At 45.9% G+C, this 22,071-nt stretch overlaps 2 protein-coding genes across 2 annotated transcripts in view; one reads left to right on the top strand and one right to left on the bottom strand.

The window, feature by feature from the left end:
* Positions 1-3,971, top strand: part of LOC135545349 (INSYN2B protein-like) — an 11,110-nt gene extending 7,139 nt beyond the window's left edge. The window contains exon 4 of the mRNA XM_064972961.1: positions 2,974-3,971. Within this exon, the coding sequence (XP_064829033.1) occupies positions 2,974-3,139 (166 nt within the window). The 3' untranslated portion in view covers positions 3,140-3,971. The remainder of the gene's footprint in view (positions 1-2,973) is intronic.
* LOC135545768 (dedicator of cytokinesis protein 2-like) overlaps positions 1-22,071 on the bottom strand; it is a 135,243-nt gene that overhangs the window by 68,313 nt on the left and 44,859 nt on the right. The window contains 2 exon segments of the mRNA XM_064973616.1: positions 8,224-8,319; positions 17,123-17,265. Coding sequence (XP_064829688.1) covers positions 8,224-8,319; positions 17,123-17,265 — 239 coding nt within the window.

Genomic DNA, 22,071 nt, shown 5'->3' with positions numbered 1-22,071 from the left:
CTTCAAACGCTACTGTAAAACATACTGTGCAGGGAGGGATGTGTGGGAGGAGTTAACACTTGTTTCTGTCTGTGTGTGTGTGTGTGTGTGTGTGTGTGTGTGTGTGTGTGTGTGTGTGTGTGTGTGTGTGTGTGTGTGTGTGTGTGTGTGTGTGTGTGTGTGTGTGTGTTTCAGTTGGAGAGAGGCATTATAATGTATTCATCTTGCTCTTCTCTCCCCTGTGTCTGCATCTGGCCTCTTACCTCTTTTCCATGTCTACTGGCCTCCTCTTTCCACACACAATCTAACCTTCCTCACCTCTTTCCCCACGCAATCTAACCTTCCTCACCTCTTTCCCCACGCAATCTAACCTTCCTCACCCCTTTCCCCACGCAATCTAACCTTCCTCACCTCTTTCCCCATGCAATCTAACCTTCCTCACCTCTTTCCCCACACAATCTAACCTTCCTCACCTCTTTCCTCGCGCAATCTAACCTTCCTCACCTCTTTCCACACACAATCTAACCTTCATCACCTCTTTCCCCACAAAATCTAACCTTCCTCACCTCTTTCCCCACGAAATCTAACCTTCCTCACCTCTTTCCCCACGCAATCTAACCTTCCTCACCTCTTTCCACACGCAATCTAACCTTCCTCACCTCTTTCCCCACGCAATCTAACCTTCCTCACCTCTTTCCTTCCCTTGTCTGCCTCTACATTTATTCCCCCTCTTTCCTCTTTCTTTGTATGCCTTTTCTTTCCCTCCTGTTTCAATATTCACCTCATCATTTCCACTAGTACTCATCAAACCGTCCTCTCTTCCCCCTTCTCATCCCCCCCCTCTTTACTCTACTAGAGGGCCCTGTGTATTCCATGTGACTCTCTCTTCCCCCTTCTCATCCCTCCCTCTTTACTCTCCTAGAGGGCCCTGTCCATGTGACTCTCTCTTCCCCTTCTCAGTCCATGTGACTCTCTCTTCCCCCTTCTCATCCCTCCCTCTTTACTCTCCTAGAGGGCCCTGTGTAGTCCATGTGACTCTCTCTTCCCCCTTCTCATCCCTCCCTCTTTACTCTCCTAGAGGGCCCTGTGTATTCCATGTGACTCTCTCTTGCCAGTCACTGGTGTCATTACAGAGGTTTCATTCCACACTTTTATTTGTCAGGAGAGAGCAAATACGTTGACTGAGTGGGTGGGTGTGTGTGTGTGTGCATGCACGCATGGTGTGTGTGTGTGAGTACGTGCGGGTGCGTGTGTCATTGCCCCTTATGCCTTCCCTCATCATAAGCCTCATTAACTCCAGATGCTTAATCCCTATGCATCTCATCTCGTCCCTATACAGACACACCGACACACACACACACACACACACACAGAGACCTCAGCCTTGAACTTTCAAGCCAAACTTGCCACAGAAACACTCAACCTCCACTACAATATGACCTGAAGCACTTGAGAGAAGAAAAAAAGAGAGAGAGAGAGAGAGAGAGAGAGAGAGAGAGAGAGAGAGAGAGAGGAGGGAGAGAGAGAGTCAAGGGGAGGGAGAGAGAGAGTCAAGGGGAGGGAGAGAGAGAGTCAAGGGGAGGGGGAGAGAGTCAAGGGGGGAGGGAGAGAGAGAGTCAAGGGGGGAGAGAGAGGAAGAGGGAGAGAGAGAGGAGGGAGGGAGAGAGAGAGTCAAGGGGAGGGAGAGAGAGAGTCAAGGGGGAGGGAGAGAGGGGAGGGAGAGAGAGAGTCAAGGGAGAGGGGAGAGAGAGAGTCAAGGGGAGGGGGAGAGGGGAGGAGAGAGAGAGAGTCAGGGGAGGGAGAGAGGGGAGGGAGAGAGAGAGTCAAGGGGAGGGAGGAAGAGAGAGAGAGAGAGAGAGAGGGGAGGAGAGAGAGAGAGTCAAGGGGAGGGAGAGAGATAGTCAAGGGGAGGGAGAGAGAGAGTCAAGGGGAGGGAGAGAGAGAGTCAAGGGGAGGGAGAGAGAGAGTCAAGGGGAGGGAGAGAGAGAGTCAAGGGGGGGGAGGGAGAGAGATAGTCAAGGGGAGGGAGAGAGAGAGTGAAGGGGAGGGAGAGAGAGAGTCAAGGGGAGGGAGAGAGAGAGTCAAGGGGAGGGGGAGAGAGAGTCAAGGGGAGGGAGAGAGAGAGTCAAGGGGAGGGAGAGGGAGAGTCAAGGGGAGGGAGAGAGAGAGTCAAGGGGGAGGAGAGAGAGAGAGAGGAGGGAGAGAGAGAGTCAAGGGGAGGGAGAGAGAGAGGAGGAGGGAGAGAGAGAGAGATGAAGGGAGAGAGCGAGTCAAGGGGAGGGAGAGAGAGAGAGAGGAGGGAGAGAGAGAGTTAAGGGGAGGGAGAGAGAGAGAGGAGGGAGAGAGAGAGTCAAGGGGGGAGGGAGAGAGAGAGAGGAGGGAGAGAGAGAGAGATGAAGGGAGAGAGAGAGTCAAGGGGAGGGAGAGAGAGAGAGAGGAGAGAGAGAGAGATGAAGGGAGAGAGAGAGTCAAGGGGAGGAATTGCTTTGAAAGCATCTCAGGGGAAGAAGTATTTCCCTCAGCCCTCTGTTTTAGTTTCAACACTTTAAGATGACTCTCTTTCTCTCATCTCTCCAACCTGTGATGTAGTGGTGCATGAAGTGCAAGAATGTTATGAACGTGAATCGATTTCAGAGTGTGTGTGTGTGTGTGTGTGTGTGTGTGTGTGTGTGTGTGTGTGTGTGTGTCTGTCTGTCTGATTAAGTGTGCCCTTGCATCGGCACATGGTAGTTACGAGGTGTGAAGCATGTGCATCAAAGTACAGTATGTTATTGTATTCACCTAACTGCATTTATATTAAAGTACATTTGTATTATTACAAGATATTGTGTGTATGTACATGTGTCTAATGCTCTACCCTTCTGTCTCTCTCACTCACTCTATCTATCTATCCTACCCTCCCCCTCTTTCTGTCTCCTCTCTCCCCCTCTTTCTGTCTCCCTCACTCTCACCTTCTCCCCCCCCCCTCTCCACTCTCCCCCCCTCTCTCTCCAGTGTGGAGCATGACTTCAGGCAGCAGGAAGGCAGGTTCCAGCCAGTGATGGAGACTCTAGACAGGGACTATGATTTTCCCCTCCCTGTCCCCAAACCTGCCCCCGCCCACCCGAACACCAAGACCCTCGTCAAGAAGCTACGCAAGAAGTGCTTCTGGTGGCTGTAGACACACACAGACACACAGCCATCGCCGGCGATACAGTCGCCATGAAGACATTCCGGACTGCTATTACCATGGGGATTGGACAGGTGTGTGTCTATCTACCATGGGGACTGCTCCTGTTTCATTGTTGTTGCTATGGGAACTGTACACCTGTTATGGTATCTATGGAGATCTATGGTTCATCTCTGACATGGTTGGAGAACGAACAGTACGTCAGCCCACAACTATGGGCTGATTGATAGTTACTTTAACCCAAAGTCTTGGTACAGTTACTGAGCTATGGATTTAGGGGAGACACTAAACATTGACAAGAGTTCAGTCTAGAAGGCTGTGACAGCGGTGACCTTTCCTTAGTTCTAACATCTGTCAGATGAGAATTCATAGGTGATGGACCATGTCACAGTGAAGAGAGGAACTCTACTACCTAAACAGAGACGATTCCATCATCAAGCCCTTTAGAGAGTGACAGGCCGTGCAACCAATCAACAGTCTCCCAGACTTGACTGACAAAGCGAGGATCCATTCAGGATTCCCTCCGAGTGCACCAAACACAAAGACAATAATAAACACTCCACTCTACGAGCTTCCAATCTTCCACAATGCTATTGGTTATAACCCAAGCTCAACCATTTAGAATCAGCCTTTGCTTCTAAGACCACGCCCTATTTACTGTTTAACCAATCATCAGCACCAGACCCTAACCTGCCACATCAGTGCTTTTTTATAAACCATCCCAGTGTATGATCTCCCACAATGCTCTTCTTGTTCCTCTCACTGTGTTTCTGCAGCTGTTTGTAACAGTTATATTGGGATCAAATAAAGGTGTGTATTTTAAACAAAACATGAAGAGTCAGCTTGAAGAGTGATTGCCTAAAGCTTTTTTTGTGCCATGATGACTCACATAAAGCACTTTTGACTGCCACCATTTAGAATGAAACTGTGGTACTATGGATGGATAGTAAGAACTGAGGGGTTAGTCTGGGAGGGTTATACTGTGGTACTATGGATGGATAGTAAGAACTGAGGGGTTAGTCTGGGAGGGTTATACTGTGGTACTATGGATGGATGGTAAGAACTGAGGGGTTAGTCTGGGAGGGTTATACTGTGGTACTATGGATGGATGATAAGAACTGAGGGGTTAGTCTGGGAGGGTAATACTGTGGTAATATGGATGGATGGTAAGAACTGGGGGGTTAGTCTGGGAGGGTTATACTGTGGTACTATGGATGGATGGTAAGAACTGAGGGGTTAGTCTGGGAGGGTAATACTGTGGTACTATGGATGGATGGTAAGAACTGGGGGTTAGTCTGGGAGGGTAATACTGTGGTACTATGGATGGATGGTAAGAACTGAGGGGTTAGTCTGGGAGGGTTATACTGTGGTACTATGGATGGATGGTAAGAACTGAGGGGTTAGTCTGGGAGGGTTATACTGTGGTACTATGGATGGATAGTAAGAACTGAGGGGTTAGTCTGGGAGGGTTATACTGTGGTACTATGGATGGATGGTAAGAACTGAGGGGTTAGTCTGGGAGGGTTATACTGTGGTACTATGGATGGATGGTAAGAACTGAGGGGTTAGTCTGGGAGGGTTATACTGTGGTACTATGGATGGATAATAAGAACTGAGGGGTTAGTCTGGGAGGGTTATACTGTGGTATTTGAAAGTGTATAATAAAGGTGTAATAAGTAACTATACTGAAAGACGGACTGAAGCAATCAATACCTTCTCTCCAAGAAAATACCAAGTCCCTTGTTTTTAATCAGAACTCCATTTTTAAGTCAAGGCCCAAATGGAATTGGCCACCAGCCACCAGCCACCAGCAGGACCCAAGCAACAATTTGAGAAACACTTAAAGGACTGAAGAGAATCATTTAGAGGGCAACCAAGGTAAAGATCAATAAACTGGAAAGGATCTTCTACAACTGCACTAATTATATGGTAGGAGACTATGGAGGGCAGTATGGGAAGCCAAGTCAATTGGGTTGGAGCAAAACCCTGCAAACACGTAATCATTGAAAAAAATATATTTCACCTTTATTTAACCAGGTAGGCCCGTTGAGAACAAGTTCTCATTTACAACTGTGACCTGGCCAAGATAAAGCAAAGCAGTGCGACACAAACAACAACACAGTGTTACACATGGACTAAACAAACATACAGTCAATAACACAAAATAAAAGTCTATATACAATCTGTGCAAATGAGGTAAGATTAGCGAGGTAAGGCAATAAATAGGCCGTAGTGGAAAAATAATTACAATTTAGCAATTAAACACTGGAGTGATAGATGTGCAGAAGATGAATGTGCGAGTAGAGATACTGGGGAGCAAAGGAGAAAAAATAACATTATGGGGATGAGGTAGTTGGGTGGGCTATTTACAGATGGGCTATGTACAGGTGGAATGATCTGTAAGCTGCTCTGACAGCTGATGCTTAAAGTTAGTGAGGGAGATATGAGTCTCCAGCTTCAGTGATTTTTGCAATTCATTCCAGTCATTGGCAGCAGAGAACTGAAAGGAAAGGCGACCAAAAGAGGAATTGGCTTTGGGGGTGACCAGTGAAATATACCGTATGGAGCGTGTGCTACGGGTGGGTGCTGCTATGGTGACCAGTGAGCTGAGATAAGGTGGGGCTTTACCTAACAAAGATTTATAGATAACCTGGAGCCAGTGGGCTTGGAGACGAATATTAAGCGAAGGCCAGCCAACGAGAGCATACAGGTCGCAGTGGTGGGTGTATATGGGGCTTTGGTGACAAAATGGATGGAACTATGATAGACTGCATCCAATTTGCTGAGTAGAGTGTTGGAGGCTATTTTGTAAATGACATCGCCGAAGTCAGGGATCGGTAGGATAGTCAGTTTTACGAGGGTATGTTTGGCAGCATGAGTGAAGGATGCTTTGTTACAAAATAGGAAGCCAATTTAAATTTGGATTGCAGTTGCTTAAGTGAGTCTGGAAGGAGAGTTTACATTCTAACCAGACATCTAGGTATTTGTAGCTGTCCACATATTCTAAGTCAGAACCGTCCAGAGTAGTGATGCTAGACGTGCTGGCAGGTGCGGGCAGCAATCGGTTGAAGAGTATGCATTTAGTTTTACTTGCATTTAAGAGCAGTTGGAGGCCACGGAAGGAGAGTTGTATGGCATTGAAGCTCGTCTGGAGGTTAGTTAACACAGTGTCCAAAGAAGAGCCAGAAGTATGCAGAAGGGTGTTGTCTGCTTAGAGGTGAATCAGAGAATCACCAGCAGCAAGAGTAACATCATTGATGTATACAGAGAAAATAGTCAGCCTGAGAATTGAACCCTGTGGCACCCCAATAGAGACTGCCTGAGGTCTGGACAACAGGCCATCCGATTTGACACACTAAACTCTGTCTGAGAAGTAGTTGGTGAACCAGGCGAGGCAATCATTTGAGAAACCAAGGCTGTTGAGTCTGCAAATAAGAATGTGGTGATTGACAGAGTCAAAAGCCTTGGCCAGGTCGATGATTACGGCTGCACAGTAATGTCTCTTATCGATGGCGGTTATGATGTCGTTTAGAACCTTGAGCGTGGCTAAGGTGCACCTATCAGCAGCTCGGAAACCAGATTGCATAGCGGAGAAGTTACGGTGGGATTCAAAATGGTCAGTGATCTGTTTGTTAACTTGGCTTTCGAAGACCTTAGAAAGGCAGGGTAGGATGGATATGGGTCTGTAACAGTTTGGGTCTAGAGTGTCTCCCCTTTGAAGAGGGGGATGATCGCGGCAGCTTACCAATCTTTGGGGATCTCAGACGATACGAAAGAGAGGTTGAACAGGCTAGTAATAGGAGTTGCAACAATTCCGGCGATTCATTTTAGAAAGAGAGGGTCCAGATTGTCTAGCCCAGCTGATTTGTAGAGGTCCAGATTTTGTAGCTCTTTCAGAACATTAGCTGTCTGGATTTGGGTGAATGAGAAGTGGGGGGGGCAGATGCTGTGTTAGGTGCAGAGCTGTTTACCAGGGTAGGGGTAGCCAGGTGGAAAGCATGGCCAGCCGTAGAAAGATGCTTATTGAAATGCTCAATTATTGTGGATTTATCGGTGGTGACAGTGTTTCCTAGCCTCAGTGCAGTGGACAGCTGGGAGGAGGTGCCCTTATTCTCCATGGACTTTACTGTGTCCCAGAACTTTTGGGAGTTTGTTCTACAGGATGCACATTTCTGTTTGAAAAAGCTAACCTTTGTTTTCCTAACTGCCTGTCTATATTGGTTCCTTAACTACCCTGAAAAGCATATCATGGGGGCAATTTGATGCTAATGCAGTACGCCACAGGATGTTTTTGTGCTGGTCAAGGGCAGACAGGTCTGGAGTGAACCAAGGGCTATATCTGTTCCTGTTTCAAAATTGTTGGAATGGGGCATGCTTATTTAAGATGGTGAGGAAAGCACTTTTAAATAATAACCAGGCATCCCCTACTAACTGAAGGAGGTCAAAATCCTTCCAGGATACCCGGGCCAGGTCGATTAGAAAGCCTGCTCGCTGAAGTGTTTTAGGGAGCGTTTGACAGTGATGAGGGGTCGTCGTTTGACCGCGTACCCATTAAGGACGCAGGCAATGAGGCAGTGATCGCTGAGATCCTGGTTGAAGACAGCATAGGTGTATTTAAAGGGCATGGTTTGGGGTTGTACCTGGTAGGTTCATTGATAATTTGTGTGAGATTGAGGGCATCTAGTTTAGATTGTAGGATGGCCGGGGTGTTAAGCATGTCCCAGTTTAGGTCACCCAAACAGTACGAGTTCTGTAGATAGATGGGGGGCAATCAATTCACATATATTGTCCAAGGCACATATATTGTAACAAGGAGCAACGGTGAGAGACTTGTTTCTGGAAAGATGGATTTTTAAAAGTAGAAGCTCGAATTCTTTGGGCACAGACATGGATAGTAAGACAGAACTCTGTAGACTATCTCTGAAGTAGATTGCAACTCTGTCTGGCAGTTCTATGTTGTTGGAAAATGCTATAGTTAGGGATGGAAATTTCAGGAATTTTGGTGGCCTTCCAAATATTTGACTGGTGAATAGTGGACTATTGCTTTGGGAAGGCGGGTAATTAGGTTTACTCACGATCAGGGCGTGTTCACGACCCATGGTTATGACTGTACGGTTGATGGTCCTGAGGAGACTGACCACAATGTCCTGAATATGCTGGAATGTGTCACCCTGAGAGAGAGAGAGAGAGAGAGAGAGAGAGAGAGAGAGAGAGAGAGAGAGAGAGAGAGAGAGAGAGAGAGAGAAGGAGAGGAAGGTCATGAACCATTTGGAGTGAAAATAGAGACATGTTTGTAAATGTTTTAGACAGACTCATATACATACCTTTTATATCCACTCAACATCACTCACTAAGGCTTTCATTAGTCATGTCTTAGATCTCTACAACCTGACTCATTCTGTTTTCTCTCTGTGTGCTTCGCCAAAGTAATTCACTGCCCCCATTTCTGCCGCCCCATTGCTGCCACAGGTAGCCTAGTGGTTAGAGCATTGGGCCAGTAACCAAAAGGTTGCTGGATCGAATTCCCTGAGCTGAAAAGGTAAAAATGTGTCATTCTGCTCCTGAACAAAGCAGTTATCCCATTATTCCCAGGTAGGCCGTCATTGTAAATAACAATTTGTTGACTTGCTTAGTTAAATAAAGGTTGAATTAAAACAACATTAAAACAATTGCTGTACCCTACATGACAGTAGAGGTGAAAGGTCATTGATTATTTGAGTCACCTAGGTATCCTCATCAACTACTGCATATTAATGTCATCTGGAATGACATGTAACAATAATAATAATAAGTGATTCAGCTAATTCAAATCCAGTGTGGATACCTGTTACATATGTGTCGTCCAGGGGATCCAACCCAATATCCTGGCGGTGCAGGGCCATGCTCTACCACTGAGCTACAGAGCACTGCACACACACGCTCTCTCTCTCTCCTCCAGACAGTGTGCGTGAGCCCACTCAGTGGTGCAGCGAGGCAGCTAGCTACTCTATCCAGGAAAACATCTGCTGTGTCCTCCAGTACGTTACCTTGTAATGACCCTGACTGTGTGGCTGTTCAGCTTATTTACAGTACCTTGAGACAAGCCCTATCTAAAGCCTTGTGTTGTTCTCTAGACTTTGAAAACTGTCAGTGGGAATTATACCCAAGCTACAGTATTTAGAGCCATATCAACAGTGTGTGTGTGTGTGTGTGTGTGTGTGTGTGTGTGTGTGTGTGTGTGTGTGTCGGTCATGTTGGTACGTGATTTAAAGGGATTGATTGGAGGCAGACAGACATGATTAAATTCAATTCTGAAATTGGTCACTGGATACCGTCAAGGTAAACAGAGCAGAGTGGATGTGTCATCACACACAAACAGATGTCATAGTGCAGTGAAGCAGTTGTTCCTATGTCTGAATGACTTTAAATAAGACATTTCTGCATCGTTTTTGTATCATATCTCTCTCCCAAACCCAAACTCACCTTGACAAGCACACACACACACACACACACACACACACACACACACACACACACACACACACACACACACACACACACACACACACACACACACACACACACACACACACACACACACACACACACACACACACACACACACACACACACACACACAGACACCCTCGCCTGGCTAAATCAGATCAGAGTCACACAGTGCTCCCGCTACCTCAAATAAACTCTCTCTCACAACTCCATCCTAAACACACACAGACACACACACTGTGCTATTCCCCAGGACATCTGTATCTGTCTCTCCCCTCTCTAGTTCAAAGACATGTTTGGCGTGACAACTTAATCAGGTACACTCTACATCCCCACGGCAATCACTCAGTCTGCAGCACAGTGTGGGAGCATCTAGAGGAGGAGAGGAGAGAGGGAGGACAGGAGAGAGAGAGAGGCAGGAGACAGAAGGGGAGAGAGACTGTGAGTGAAGTGAAATGGGGCATGAAGAACTATGCAAACCCCTTCTCTCTCCCCTCTCTCTCTCTCTCTCTCTCTCTCTCTCTCTCTCTCTCTCTCTCTTTACCTCCTCTCTCCTTCTCTCTCTCCTCCTCTCTCTCTCTCCTCCTCCTCTCCCTCTCTCTCTCTCTCTCCCTCTCTCACTCTCTCTCTCCCCCTCTCTCTCTCTCTCCCTCTCTCTCTCTCTCTCTCCATACCTCCTCTCTCCCTCCCTCTCTCTCTCCCCCCTCTCTCTCTCTCTCTCTCTCTATACCTCCTCTCTCCCTCTCTCTATCTATACCTCCTCTCTCCCTCACTCTCTCCTCTCTCTCTCTATACCGTTTCTCTCCTCCTCTTTCCCTCCATCTCTCCATTCCTTCTCTCTCCTCCCTCATCTTTCTCTTCCCCATGCATCTCCCTAGTTGTTTTTATTTTTATCTGTGAGGGATCATTCCTCAGCCTTCCTTGTTTCTCCCCCTTCCATCTATAATATTCTCTCACATCAAATCCTTCATATTTGCTCTTTTTGATTTGCCTTTGTCAGGCAGATAGATGTATGTGTAATATGAGTGTTGATACACTGGATTGGGAGATGTCATATTGGCAGAACAATAATCAGTCCACATGTTGTAAAGCTCTCTTAAAGAGCACCAACGCCAGTTAGGGACTCACCAAGACTTTCAGAGGATTCAGAGAGTATATTAAACTACTACAGACAGGAAGACAGTACACACAGACCAGAGATCTACAAGCTGCCTCTGTCTGTCTACACCTCTGTCTGTCTGGCTGTCTGTCTACACCTCTGTCTGTCTGTCTGTCTGTCTGTCTGTCTGTCTGTCTGTCTGTCTGTCTGTCTGTCTGTCTGTCTGTCTGTCTGTCTGTCTGTCTGTCTGTCTGTCTGTCTGTCTGTCTACACCTCTGTCTGTCTGGCTGTCTGTCTGTCTGTCTGTCTGTCTGTCTGTCTGTCTGTCTGTCTGTCTGTCTGTCTGTCTGTCTGTCTGTCTGTCTGTCTGTCTGTCTGTCTGTCTGTCTACACCTCTGTCTGTCTGTCTCCACCTCTGTCTGTCTGTCTCCACCTCTGTATATCTGTCTCTACCTCTGTATGTCTGTCTCTACCTCAATCTGTCTCTACCTCTGTCTGTCTGTATCCAACTCTGTCTGTTTGTCTACACCTCTGTCTGTCTGTCTGTCTGTCTGTCTGTCTGTCTGTCTGTCTGTCTGTCTATCTCGGTCTGCCTGTCTCTGTCTCTGTCGCTGTCTGGCTCTCAGACAGTCTGTCTCCACCTCTGTATATCTGTCTCTACCTCTGTATGTCTGTCTCTACCTCTGTATGTCTGTCTCTACCTCTGTATGTCTGTCTCTACCTCTGCATGTCTGTCTCCACCTCTGTATGTCTGTCTCCACCTCTGTCTGTCTGTCTCTAGCTCTGTATGTCTGTCTCCACCTCTGTATGTCTGTCTGCACCACTGTATGTCTGTCTCTACCTCTGTATGTCTGTCTCCACCTCTGTATGTCTGTCTCCACCTCTGTCTGTCTGTCTCTAGCTCTGTATGTCTGTCTCTACCTCTGTATATCTGTCTCCACCTCTGTATGTCTGTCTCTACCTCTGTATGTCTGTCTCTACCTCTGTATGTCTGTCCCCACCTCTGTCTGTCTGTCTCCACCTCTGTATGTCTGTCTATACCTCTGTATGTCTGTCTCCACCTCTGTTTGTATGTCTGTCTCCACCACTGTATATCTGTCTCTACCTCTGTATGTCTGTCTCTACCGCTGTCTGTTTGTCTCCACCTCTATATGTCTGTCTCCACCTCTGTCTGTTTGTCTCTACCTCTGTATGTGTGTCTCCACCACTGTCTGTCTGTCTCCACCTCTGTCTGGCTCTGTATCCACCTCTCTACCTCTGTATGTCTGTCTCTACCTCTGTCTGTTTGTCTCCACCTCTATATGTCTGTCTCCACCTCTGTCTGTTTGTCTCTACCTCTGTATGTGTGTCTCCACCACTGTCTGTCTGTCTCCACCTCTGTCTGGCTCTGTATCCACCTCTCTCTGTCTCCACCTCTGTATATCTGTCTCTACCTCCATCTGTCTCTACCTCTGTCTGTCTGTATCCAACTCTGTCTGTTTGTCTCCACCTCTGTCTGTCTGTCTGTCTGTCTGTCTGTCTGTCTGTCTGTCTGTCTGTCTGTCTGTCTCTCTGTCTGTCTGTCTGTCTATCTCGGTCTGCCTGTCTCTGTCTCTGTCGCTGTCTGGCTCTCAGACAGTCTGTCTCCACCTCTGTATATCTGTCTCTACCTCTGTATGTCTGTCTCTACCTCTGTATGTCTGTCTCTACCTCTGTATGTCTGTCTCTACCTCTGCATGTCTGTCTCCACCTCTGTCTGTCTGTCTCCACCTCTGTCTGTCTGTCTCCACCTCTGTCTGTTTGTCTCCACCTCTGTATGTCTGTCTGCACCTCTGTATGTCTGTCTCGACCTCTGTATGTCTGTCCCCACCACTGTCTGTCTGTCTCCACCTCTGTATGTCTGTCTCTACCTCTGTATGTCTGTCTCCACCTCTGTCTGTATGTCTGTCTCCACCTCTGTATATCTGTCTCTACCTCTGTATGTCTGTCTCTACCTCTGTCTGTTTGTCTCCACCTCTATATGTCTGTCTCTACCTCCATCTGTCTCTGTCTGTACCTGTCTTTCTATCTCGGTCCGTCTGTCTCCACCTCTGTATGTCTGTCTCCACCTCTGTATGTCTGTCTCCACCTCTATCTGTTTGTCTCCACCTCTGTATGTCTGTCCCCACCACTGTCTGCTGTCTCCACCTCTGTATGTCTGTCTCTACCTCTGTATGTCTGTCTCCACCTCTGTCTGTATGTCTGTCTCCACCTCTGTATATCTGTCTCTACCTCTGTATGTCTGTCTCTACCTCTGTATGTCTGTCTCTACCTCTGTCTGTTTGTCTCCACCTCTATATGTCTGTCTCCACCTCTGTCTGTCTCTACCTCTGTATGTGTCTCCACCTCTGTCTGTCTGTCTCAACCTCTGTCTGCCTGTCTCCACCTCTGTCTGGCTCTGTATCCACCTCTGTATGTCTGTCTCTACCTCTGTCTGTCTGTCTCCACCTCTGTCTGTCTGTCTCCACCTCTGTATATCTGTCTCTACCTCCGTATGTCTGTCTCTACCTCCATCTGTCTCTACCTCTGTCTGTCTGTATCCAACTCTGTCTGTTTGTCTCCACTGTCTGTCTGTCTGTCTGTCTGTCTGTCTGTCTGTCTGTCTGTCTGTCTGTCTGTCTGTCTTTGTCTCTACCTCTCTGTCTGTCTGTCTCTGTCTCTGTCTCTGTCTGTCTGTCTGTCTCTGTCTGACAGTCTGTCTCCACCTCTGTATATCTGTCTATACCTCTGTATGTCTGTCTCTACCTCTGTATGTCTGTCTCTACCTCTGTATGTCTGTCTCTACCTCTGTATGTCTGTCTCTACCTCTCTGTCTGTCTGTCTCCACCTCTGTATATCTGGCTCTACCTCTACCTCTGTCTGTCTGTCTGTCTGTCTGTCTGTCTGTCTGTCTGTCTGTCTGTCTGTCTGTCTCTACCTCTGTCTGTCTCTGTCTCTGTCTCTACCTCTGTCTGTCTCTGTCTCTACCTCTGTCTCTGTCTCTGTCTCCACCTCTGTCTCTACCTCTGTCGGTCTCTGTCTCCACCTCTGTCGGTCTCTGTCTCCATCTCTGTCTCGGACTCCATCTCTATCTATCTGTCACCTCTGTCTGTCTCTGTCTCTACCTCTTTGTCTCTACCTCTTTGTCTCTACCTCTTTGTCTCTACCTCTGTCTGTCTGTCTGTCTGTCTGTCTGTCTGTCTGTCTGTCTGTCTGTCTGTCTGTCTGTCTCTACCTCTTTGTCTGTCTGTCTCTACCTCTGTCTCTATATCTGTCTGTCTGTCTGCCTGTGTCCCTGCCTGTGTCCCTGTCTGTGTCCCTGTCTGTGTCCCTGTCTGTCTGTCTGGCTGGCTGTTTTGCCCTGTTATTCAATTTACATTTTTATGTCAGTCTCCCTCTTTGTTTCTAGCTATGCTACTGGAGTCACTGTTCTTCATCACAACTGTGTCCCTGCCTGTTCCTCTGTCTTCTCTCTGTAAATTTCTGTCTGTCTGGCTGGCTCATATGTTTCATTCTGTCTCTCTCTGTGTTTCAATTAAATTTCAATTTAACTGTTTTCATCACAAGGGCTTTATTGGCATGCAAAACATATGTTTACATTGCCTAATAATGAGGGAAATAGAGGCATAACTTCACTTCAAAGGTTCTGTGGTTCTATTCTGTCAACAAATCGCTTTACCAAGCCTTTGACAAGCCTTTAACAAGCCTTTGACAAGCCTTTAACAAGCCTTTAACAAGCCTTTACCAAGCCTTTGACAAGCATTTAACAAGCCTTTACCAAGCATTTGACAAGCCTTTGACAAGCCTTTAACAAGCCTTACCAAGCCTTTGACAGGCCTTTGACAAGCTTTTGACAAGCCTTTAACAAGCCTTTGACAAGCCTTTAACAAGTCTTTAACAAGCCTTTAACAAGGATTTAACAATCCTTTAACAAGTCTTTAACAAGCCTTTAACAAGCATTTAACAAGCCTTTAACAAGGATTTAACACGTCTTTAACAAGCCTTTTTCAAGCCTTTAAGAAGCCTTTAACAATCCTTTAACAAGTCTTTAACTAGCCTTTTTCAAGCCATTGACAAGCCTTTAACAAGCATTTGACAATCCTTTAACAACCAAGCCTTTAACAATCTTTAACAAGCCTTTGACACTCCTTTAACAAGCCTTTGACACTCCTTTAACAAGCCTTTATCAAGCCTTTAACAAGCAAGCCTTTTTAACAATCCTTTAACAAGCCTTTGACAATCCTTTGACAAGCCTTTGACAATCCTTTAACAAGCCTTTGACAAGCCTTTAACAAGCCTTTAACAAGCCTTTGACAAGCCTTTAACAAGCCTTTGACAAGCCTTTGACAAGCCTTTAACAAGCCTTTGACAAGCCTTTGACAAGCCTCCTTTAACAAGCCTTTAACAAGCCTTTAACAAGCCTTTGACAAGCCTTTGACAAGCCTTTAACAAGCCTTTGACAATCCTTTAACAAGCCCTTTGACAAGCCTTTAACAAGCCTTTAACAAGCCTTTAACAAGCCTTTGACAAGCCTTTGACAATCCTTTAACAAGCCTTTGACAAGCCTTTGACAAGCCTTTAACAAGCCTTTGCCTTTGACAAGCCTTTAACAAGCCTTTGACAAGCCTTTAACAAGCCTTTAACAAGCCTTTAACAAGCCTTTGACAAGCCTTTGACAAGCCTTTGACAATCCTTTAACAAGCCTTTGACTTTAACAACTCCTTTAACAAGCCTTTGACAAGCCTTTAACAAACAAGCCTTTGACAAGCCTTTGACAAGCCTTTAACAAGCCTTTGACAACTTTCCTTTAACAAGCCTTTGACAAGCCTTTGACAATCCTTTAACAAGCCTTTGACAAGCCTTTGACAAGCCTTTAACAAGCCTTTGACACTCCTTTAACAAGCCTTTGACAAGCCTTTTTGACAAGCCTTTAACAAGCCTTTAACAAGCCTTTGACAATCCTTTAACAAGCCTTTGACAAGCCTTTGACAAGCCTTTAACAAGCCTTTGACACTCCTTTAACAAGCCTTTGACAAGCCTTTAACAAGCCTTTAACAAGCCTTTGACAAGCCTTTGACAATCCTTTAACAAGCCTTTGACACTCCTTTAACAAGCCTTTGACAAGCCTTTAACAAGCCTTTAACAAGCCTTTGACAAGCCTTTAACAAGCCTTTGACAAGCCTTTAACAAGCCTTTAACAAGCCTTTTAACAAGCATTTGACAAGCCTTTGACAAGCCTTTGACAATCATTTAACAAGCATTTGACACTCCTTTAACAAGCCTTTGACACTCCTTTAACAAGCCTTTGACAATCCTTTAATAAGCCTTTGACAATCCTTTAACAAGCCTTTGACACTCCTTTAAAAAGCCTTTATCAAGCCTTTAACAAACATTTAACAATCCTTTGACACGCCTTTAACAAGCCTTTGACACTCCTTTAACAAGCCTTTGACACTCCTTTAACAAGCCTTTGACAAGCCTTTAACAAGCCTTTGTAGAATATTGATGAGAGTTTGTTATTCACTTTGTGTGTAGGAATATATGCGTACAGGCAGGCATGGTAATATACCTAGGTGCCTATTTCTACGTGTGAGTCAGTGAATGTGTGAAGCCAAAAGGGGATAGATGTGAGGTAGTATGTGATTAATCTGCTGTTCACTACGGTCCCCTGTGTGGGATTGGTAAGTGCTGAAGCCTTCTGAGTGGTCAGTTTCAATCAATCACATTTTTGTTTAAAGGCCCTTTTAACATCAGCAGTCACAAAGTGCTCTACAGTAACACAACGTAGACCCTGAAGTGCAAGCAATGCACAGTGGTCAGGAAACTCCCTTGAAGAAGTGGTGGAAAATGTACCCAACTGTCATACTTGTGTAAAAGTAAATATACATTCATAGAAAATTACTCAAGTAAAAGTGAAAGTCACCAAGTAAAAAATATGCACTTAAGTATCAGAAGTAAAAGTATAAATCCGTTTAAATTCCTTATACTAAGCAAACAAGATGGCAACATTGTTGTATTTTTTTTACAGGCAGCCAGGGACACACTCCAACACTAAGGCATCTTTTACAAATGAAGCATGTGTGTTTAGTGAGTCTGCCAGATCAGAGGCAGTGTGGATGACAAGGGACCATTTTCCTGTCCTGCTAAGCATTCAACATGTGTCAGGGAAAATGTCTGGAGTAAAAAGTACATCATTTTCTTTAGGAATGTAGTGAAATAAAGGTAAAAGGTAAGTAGTATTTTAAAGTATTTTTACTTAAGTACTTTACACCATTGCCTAGAAGGAAGGGACCTAGGAAGAAACCTAGGCTCAAATGGGTAAGCAGTAAGCTGTGCCCTGATAGGCTGTGCCCTGATAGGCTGTGTCCTGATAGGCTGTGTGTGTGTCTCACCACATTGTCTCTGCTCAGGACCTCCAGGATGTTGTTGAGCAGCTCCACGCTGTTCCTCCGCTCGTCATGAGGCCCCTCCCCCATGTCCTTCAGCGCTCCGCTCAGCTCCCGAAGCATCATGGGTAGCAGAATGTCACGGCACTCTGAGGGACACAACACATATTCAGGATGGTCAGGTTCCAGTCACACACACACACACACACACACACACACACACACACACACACACACACACACACACACACACACACACACACACACACACACACACACACACACACACACACACACACACACACACACACACACAGGTGATCAAACAACCATACATATATTTAAACTGCACAACCACACACTGACCATTTAAACTGTAGTTCTGTCCTTGAGCTGTTCTTGTCTATTGATGTTCTGTATTATGTCATGGTTCATGTTCTGTGTGGACCCCTTGAACAGTAGCTGCTGCTTTTACAACAGCTAATGGGGATCCTAATAAAATACCAAATACCAAACTCAATGCTCTCCATTCTTTAATCTTTCTTTCTTTCCCTCCCTCTAGCCGCAGGTAGACTAAGCACATTAAAAGCTCATTTAGGCAGAGGAGAGTCATTATTAACAGAGAGCAAGCAGGCAAGTCGTGCTGAGATAGCCTGGGTCTAACCTAGCACTCAATCACTGCACTGAGAGAGACAGGAAACCTAGCACTCAATCACTGCACTGAGAGAGACAGGAAACCTAGCACTCAATCACTGCACTGAGAGAGACAGGAAAGGTGGGGGACAGGGAGGAGGAGAGGGGGATGGGGAGGAGGGGAGAAGTGGGAGGAAAAGGGGAGGAGAGGAGACTTGGCAGTTAGGGGAGGGGAGGGGAGGGGAGGGAAGAGGGCGAAGAAGAGGAGTTAGAGGAGGGGGAAAGTAAAGAGAGAGTAGTACACTGCCAAGAGATGTACACAGATCAGTGATCCAGAGAAGGAGATGTACACAGCTCAGTGATCCAGACATAGAGATGCACACAGCTCAGTGATCCAGAGAAGGAGATGTACACATCTCAGTGATCCAGATGAGTTGTACAAAGCTCAGTGATCCAGAGAAAGAGAGAATAAACAAACATATAGTGAGAAAGTTGATCTTCCTCCTTGCTACTGTTTATGTGAACAGTGAGAGATAAGAGGCAAGACATTGTGTTGACTCTCCTCTAATGTAAACATGTCCAAACCCAACCAACCACTCCTCCCCTACACAAGTTCTACTCAGACATATTGTGGTTACAATACAGACACACCTGTCTGGTGATATATGAAATAGTAAGTTAGCCAGGATGGCCCAAAGGGCAGGAGGTTATCTCCTGTTTCTGCAGTGTGAGGCAGCTTGATGTATGATAAGATGAGAGGGTCAGTGGAGGATGTGATAAGAGGATGTGAGAGGATAAGATGAGAGGGTCAGGAAGTGAGAGAGGGTATTACTGTACCAGCCAAGAACAAAATAACTAAATTACCCAGTAAGCAATTTTCGAGGCCAGACCACTTCAACCCTGTTTGTGCGTACGCACGTGCGTGTGCTCTGCAGGATGTATTTTGCCTATGAAAAGCGGGCCTCAGAGTGAGTGAAAGTTAAATGCTGAACTCTGGCAAGAGGAGACAATGGTGTTTAACATGTTCTCACCCACCAAGTCCACCCCCCCCACCTCCACACAGCCTGAAGTACTAATCTTTATTCCATTCTAAAAACGGTTTACTTTCTATAATCTCAGCTTTTGTTTATGTATTTGAGTGTGTGTGTGTGTGTGTGTGTGTGTGTGTGTGTGTGTGTGTGTGTGTGTGTGTGTGTGTGTGTGTGTGTGTGTGTGTGTGTGTGTGTGTGTGTGTGTGTGTGTGTGTGTGTGTGTGTGTGTGTGTGTGTGTGTGTGTGTGTGTGTCTGTGTGTGTGTCTAATTGAATAGAAATGGACAGCCATCCCTGGCTGCCAGGCAGTGGAAACAGCCATGATAAATCAGCAGCCAGCTGAAAAGCTACTTTCCATTTTTCATTTCATGCCACCGAGTCCCAGCCAACACAATAAACTATCTAGCATGGTAATAAGGTGACATTCCAATTACTGGCGGGCATCTAAATCAGAGCCCTCTTCCTCCTCCTCTTCTTTCTCTCTTTCACTGGTTGGTTAGGATCCCTGTCTCAGAGTTAGATTGGGAAGGTAATAGAGGAGGCCAGTCCTGAAACAAGCAGCTACATCCAGGGGTGGAAAGGACTGGTGGCAGTCCAAATCACTGTTACTATCTCTCTGTGTCATCTCTGTCTGTCTGTCTGTCTGTCTGTCTGTCTGTCTCTCTGTCTCTCTGTCTCTCTGTCTGTCTGTCTGTCTGTCTGTCTGTCTGTCTGTCTGTCTGTCTGTCTCTTTGTCTGTCTCTCTGTGTCATCTCTGTCTGTCTGTCTGTCTGTCTGTCTGTCTGTCTGTCTGTCTGTCTCTGTGTCTGTCTGTCTGTCTGTCTCTGTCTGTCTCTCTGTCATCTCTGTCTGTCTGTCTGTCTGTCTGTCTCTGTCTCTCTGTCTCTCTGTCTGTCTCTCTGTCTGTCTTCTGTCTGTCTCTCTGTCTGTCTGTCTGTCTGTCTGTCTCTTTGTCTGTCTGTCTGTCTCTCTGTGTCATCTGTCTGTCTCTGTCTGTCTCTCTGTCTCTCTGTCTCTCTGTCTGTCTGTCTGTCTGTCTGTCTGTCTGTCTGTCTGTCTGTCTGTCTGTGTCATCTGTCCGTCCGTCTGTCTGTCTGTCTGTCTGTCTGTCTGTCTGTTTGTCTCTCTGTCTCTCTGTCTGTCTCTCTGTCTCTCTGTCTCTCTGTCTCTCTGTCTGTCTCTGTTTCAGTCTGTCCGGGCGTCTCTCTCTGCCTGTCTCTCTTTCAACAGCATACCAAGTGTATTGATCCATTAATTGTCTGTTTATTTGATTATGTCTACTGATGTGTTTAATTGACAAGTTAAGAGAGGAATAGATGAAGAAATTGATTTATTTGTCCCTGTCCTCTCCTTGGCTCGTCAGTACGCAGTATCTGTCCTCTTCCTCTCAGATCCTTAGACATAGCCTTGTCCAAAAATAACAACAACAGACAGACAGACAGACAGACAGACAGACAGACAGACAGACAGACAGACAGACAGACAGACAGAATGAGAACCAGACAGACAGACATTTCCCAAAATGACAAAACTCCATCGACTCTTCTCCATTACTCCCCTCACTCATCTCTCCCACCTCTTTCTCTTCCTCCACCTCTCTCTCTTCCTCAACCCCTCTCCCCCCCCCCTATCCCACCTCCCTCCCCCACCTCTCTCACCACCCAACCCAACAGTTTCCATAGTAACTCATCGTTGCTTTCGGGATGGGTGTAGAGTAGTAATCAAAGATGGGTATGGACAGATCAGACAGTATGTGCCTCTAGTTTCAGCTGTGTGTTTGGGGTGTAAATGACTCATGTATAGAATACAATACACCGTCTCATACAGACAAAGACAAGTTTATACACATACTGTACACCTGCACACATATGTAGAAACAATAGGAAAAAGTGTGAACATGTATCAAGTCACTCCTGTAAGTCCCTCTGGACAAGAGAGTAAATGTAAATATCCGTTGCCTCTCTCTAAGTAGAAAAACTGTCTGTTCTCTAGCTCAGTTAATACTGTCTATCTTCAGAAATCATATTGGGTTGTCAGAAAGACCCACGTGATCATTTACTCAAAACTAAAAAGCATGACAAATGTATGGTCTCACCCCGCCTTAATATATTGGATCAATTCTCTCTCATTCATTTGCTGTCTAAAACTAGGATGTGATGTTGATTATTGGTCAGGGTAGCAACCGTATGGTCAGAGGGCTGGCGATGGAAGGACAGAGAGATGGATGGTCGAACGATTGTCATAATGTCCTCCATCACTTCATCTGAAGACATTTAAAGACATCTATTTGATTTAGTTAGTCTTTTCAATTACCAGTTTTGTTCTTTTCTTTTGTACATATTATATGTTTCGCTGGCATTATTCCTCACTTTCAAATAAAAGCCTCGCTCTGGGCAAGACAAGATCTGCTGCTGCTGCCTCCTCACTGGTACAGTCCTACAGCAGGGCATCCCCTCACAGACTGATAGACAGATAGAAGGGTTAGCAGACAGATTAGAGTGAACCCTCTGGCCTGCTTCAGAGAATGAGCAAGAAAACAAATAAACAACGGGCTCGTTCTTTTATTGTCTCTGCTTGTCCTGATCTGTTGTTCCATTCTTCTACCATCCCATCCGGTATGGTTCCTTTCTTCTACCATACCATCCGGTATGGTTCCTTTCTTCTACCATCCCATCCAGTATGGTTCCTCTCTTCCACCATACCATCCAGTATGGTGTCTTTCTTCTACCATACCATCCAGTATGGTGTCTTTCTTCTACCATACAATCCAGTATGGTGTCTTTCTTCTACCATCCCATCCAGTATGGTGTCCTTCTTCTACCATCCCATCCGTCATGGTTCCTTTCTTCTACCATCCCATCCAGTATGGTTCCTCTCTTCCACCATACCATCCAGTATGGTGTCTTTCTTCTACCATCCCATCCGGTATGGTTCCTTTCTTCTACCATCCCATCCGGTATGGTTCCTTTCTTCTACCATCCCATCCAGTATGGTTCCTTTCTTCTACCATCCCATCCAGTATGGTTCCTCTCTTCCACCATACCATCCAGTATGGTGTCTTTCTTCTACCATCCCATCCAGTATGGTTCCTTTCTTCTACCATCCCATCCGGTATGGTTCCTTTCTTCTACCATCCCATCCAGTATGGTTCTCTCTTCCACCATACCATCCAGTATGGTGTCTTTCTTCTACCACCCCATCCAGTATGGTGTATTTCTTCTACCATCCCATCCAGTATGGTGTCTTTCTTCTACCACCCCATCCAGTATGGTAACTTTCTTCAACCATCCCA

This window comes from Oncorhynchus masou, chromosome 9 (assembly GCF_036934945.1).
Source record: "Oncorhynchus masou masou isolate Uvic2021 chromosome 9, UVic_Omas_1.1, whole genome shotgun sequence".
Classification (NCBI taxonomy): domain Eukaryota; kingdom Metazoa; phylum Chordata; class Actinopteri; order Salmoniformes; family Salmonidae; genus Oncorhynchus; species Oncorhynchus masou.
Note: the sequence above shows the minus strand (reverse complement) of the source record. Positions and strands in the feature narration are given on the sequence as shown.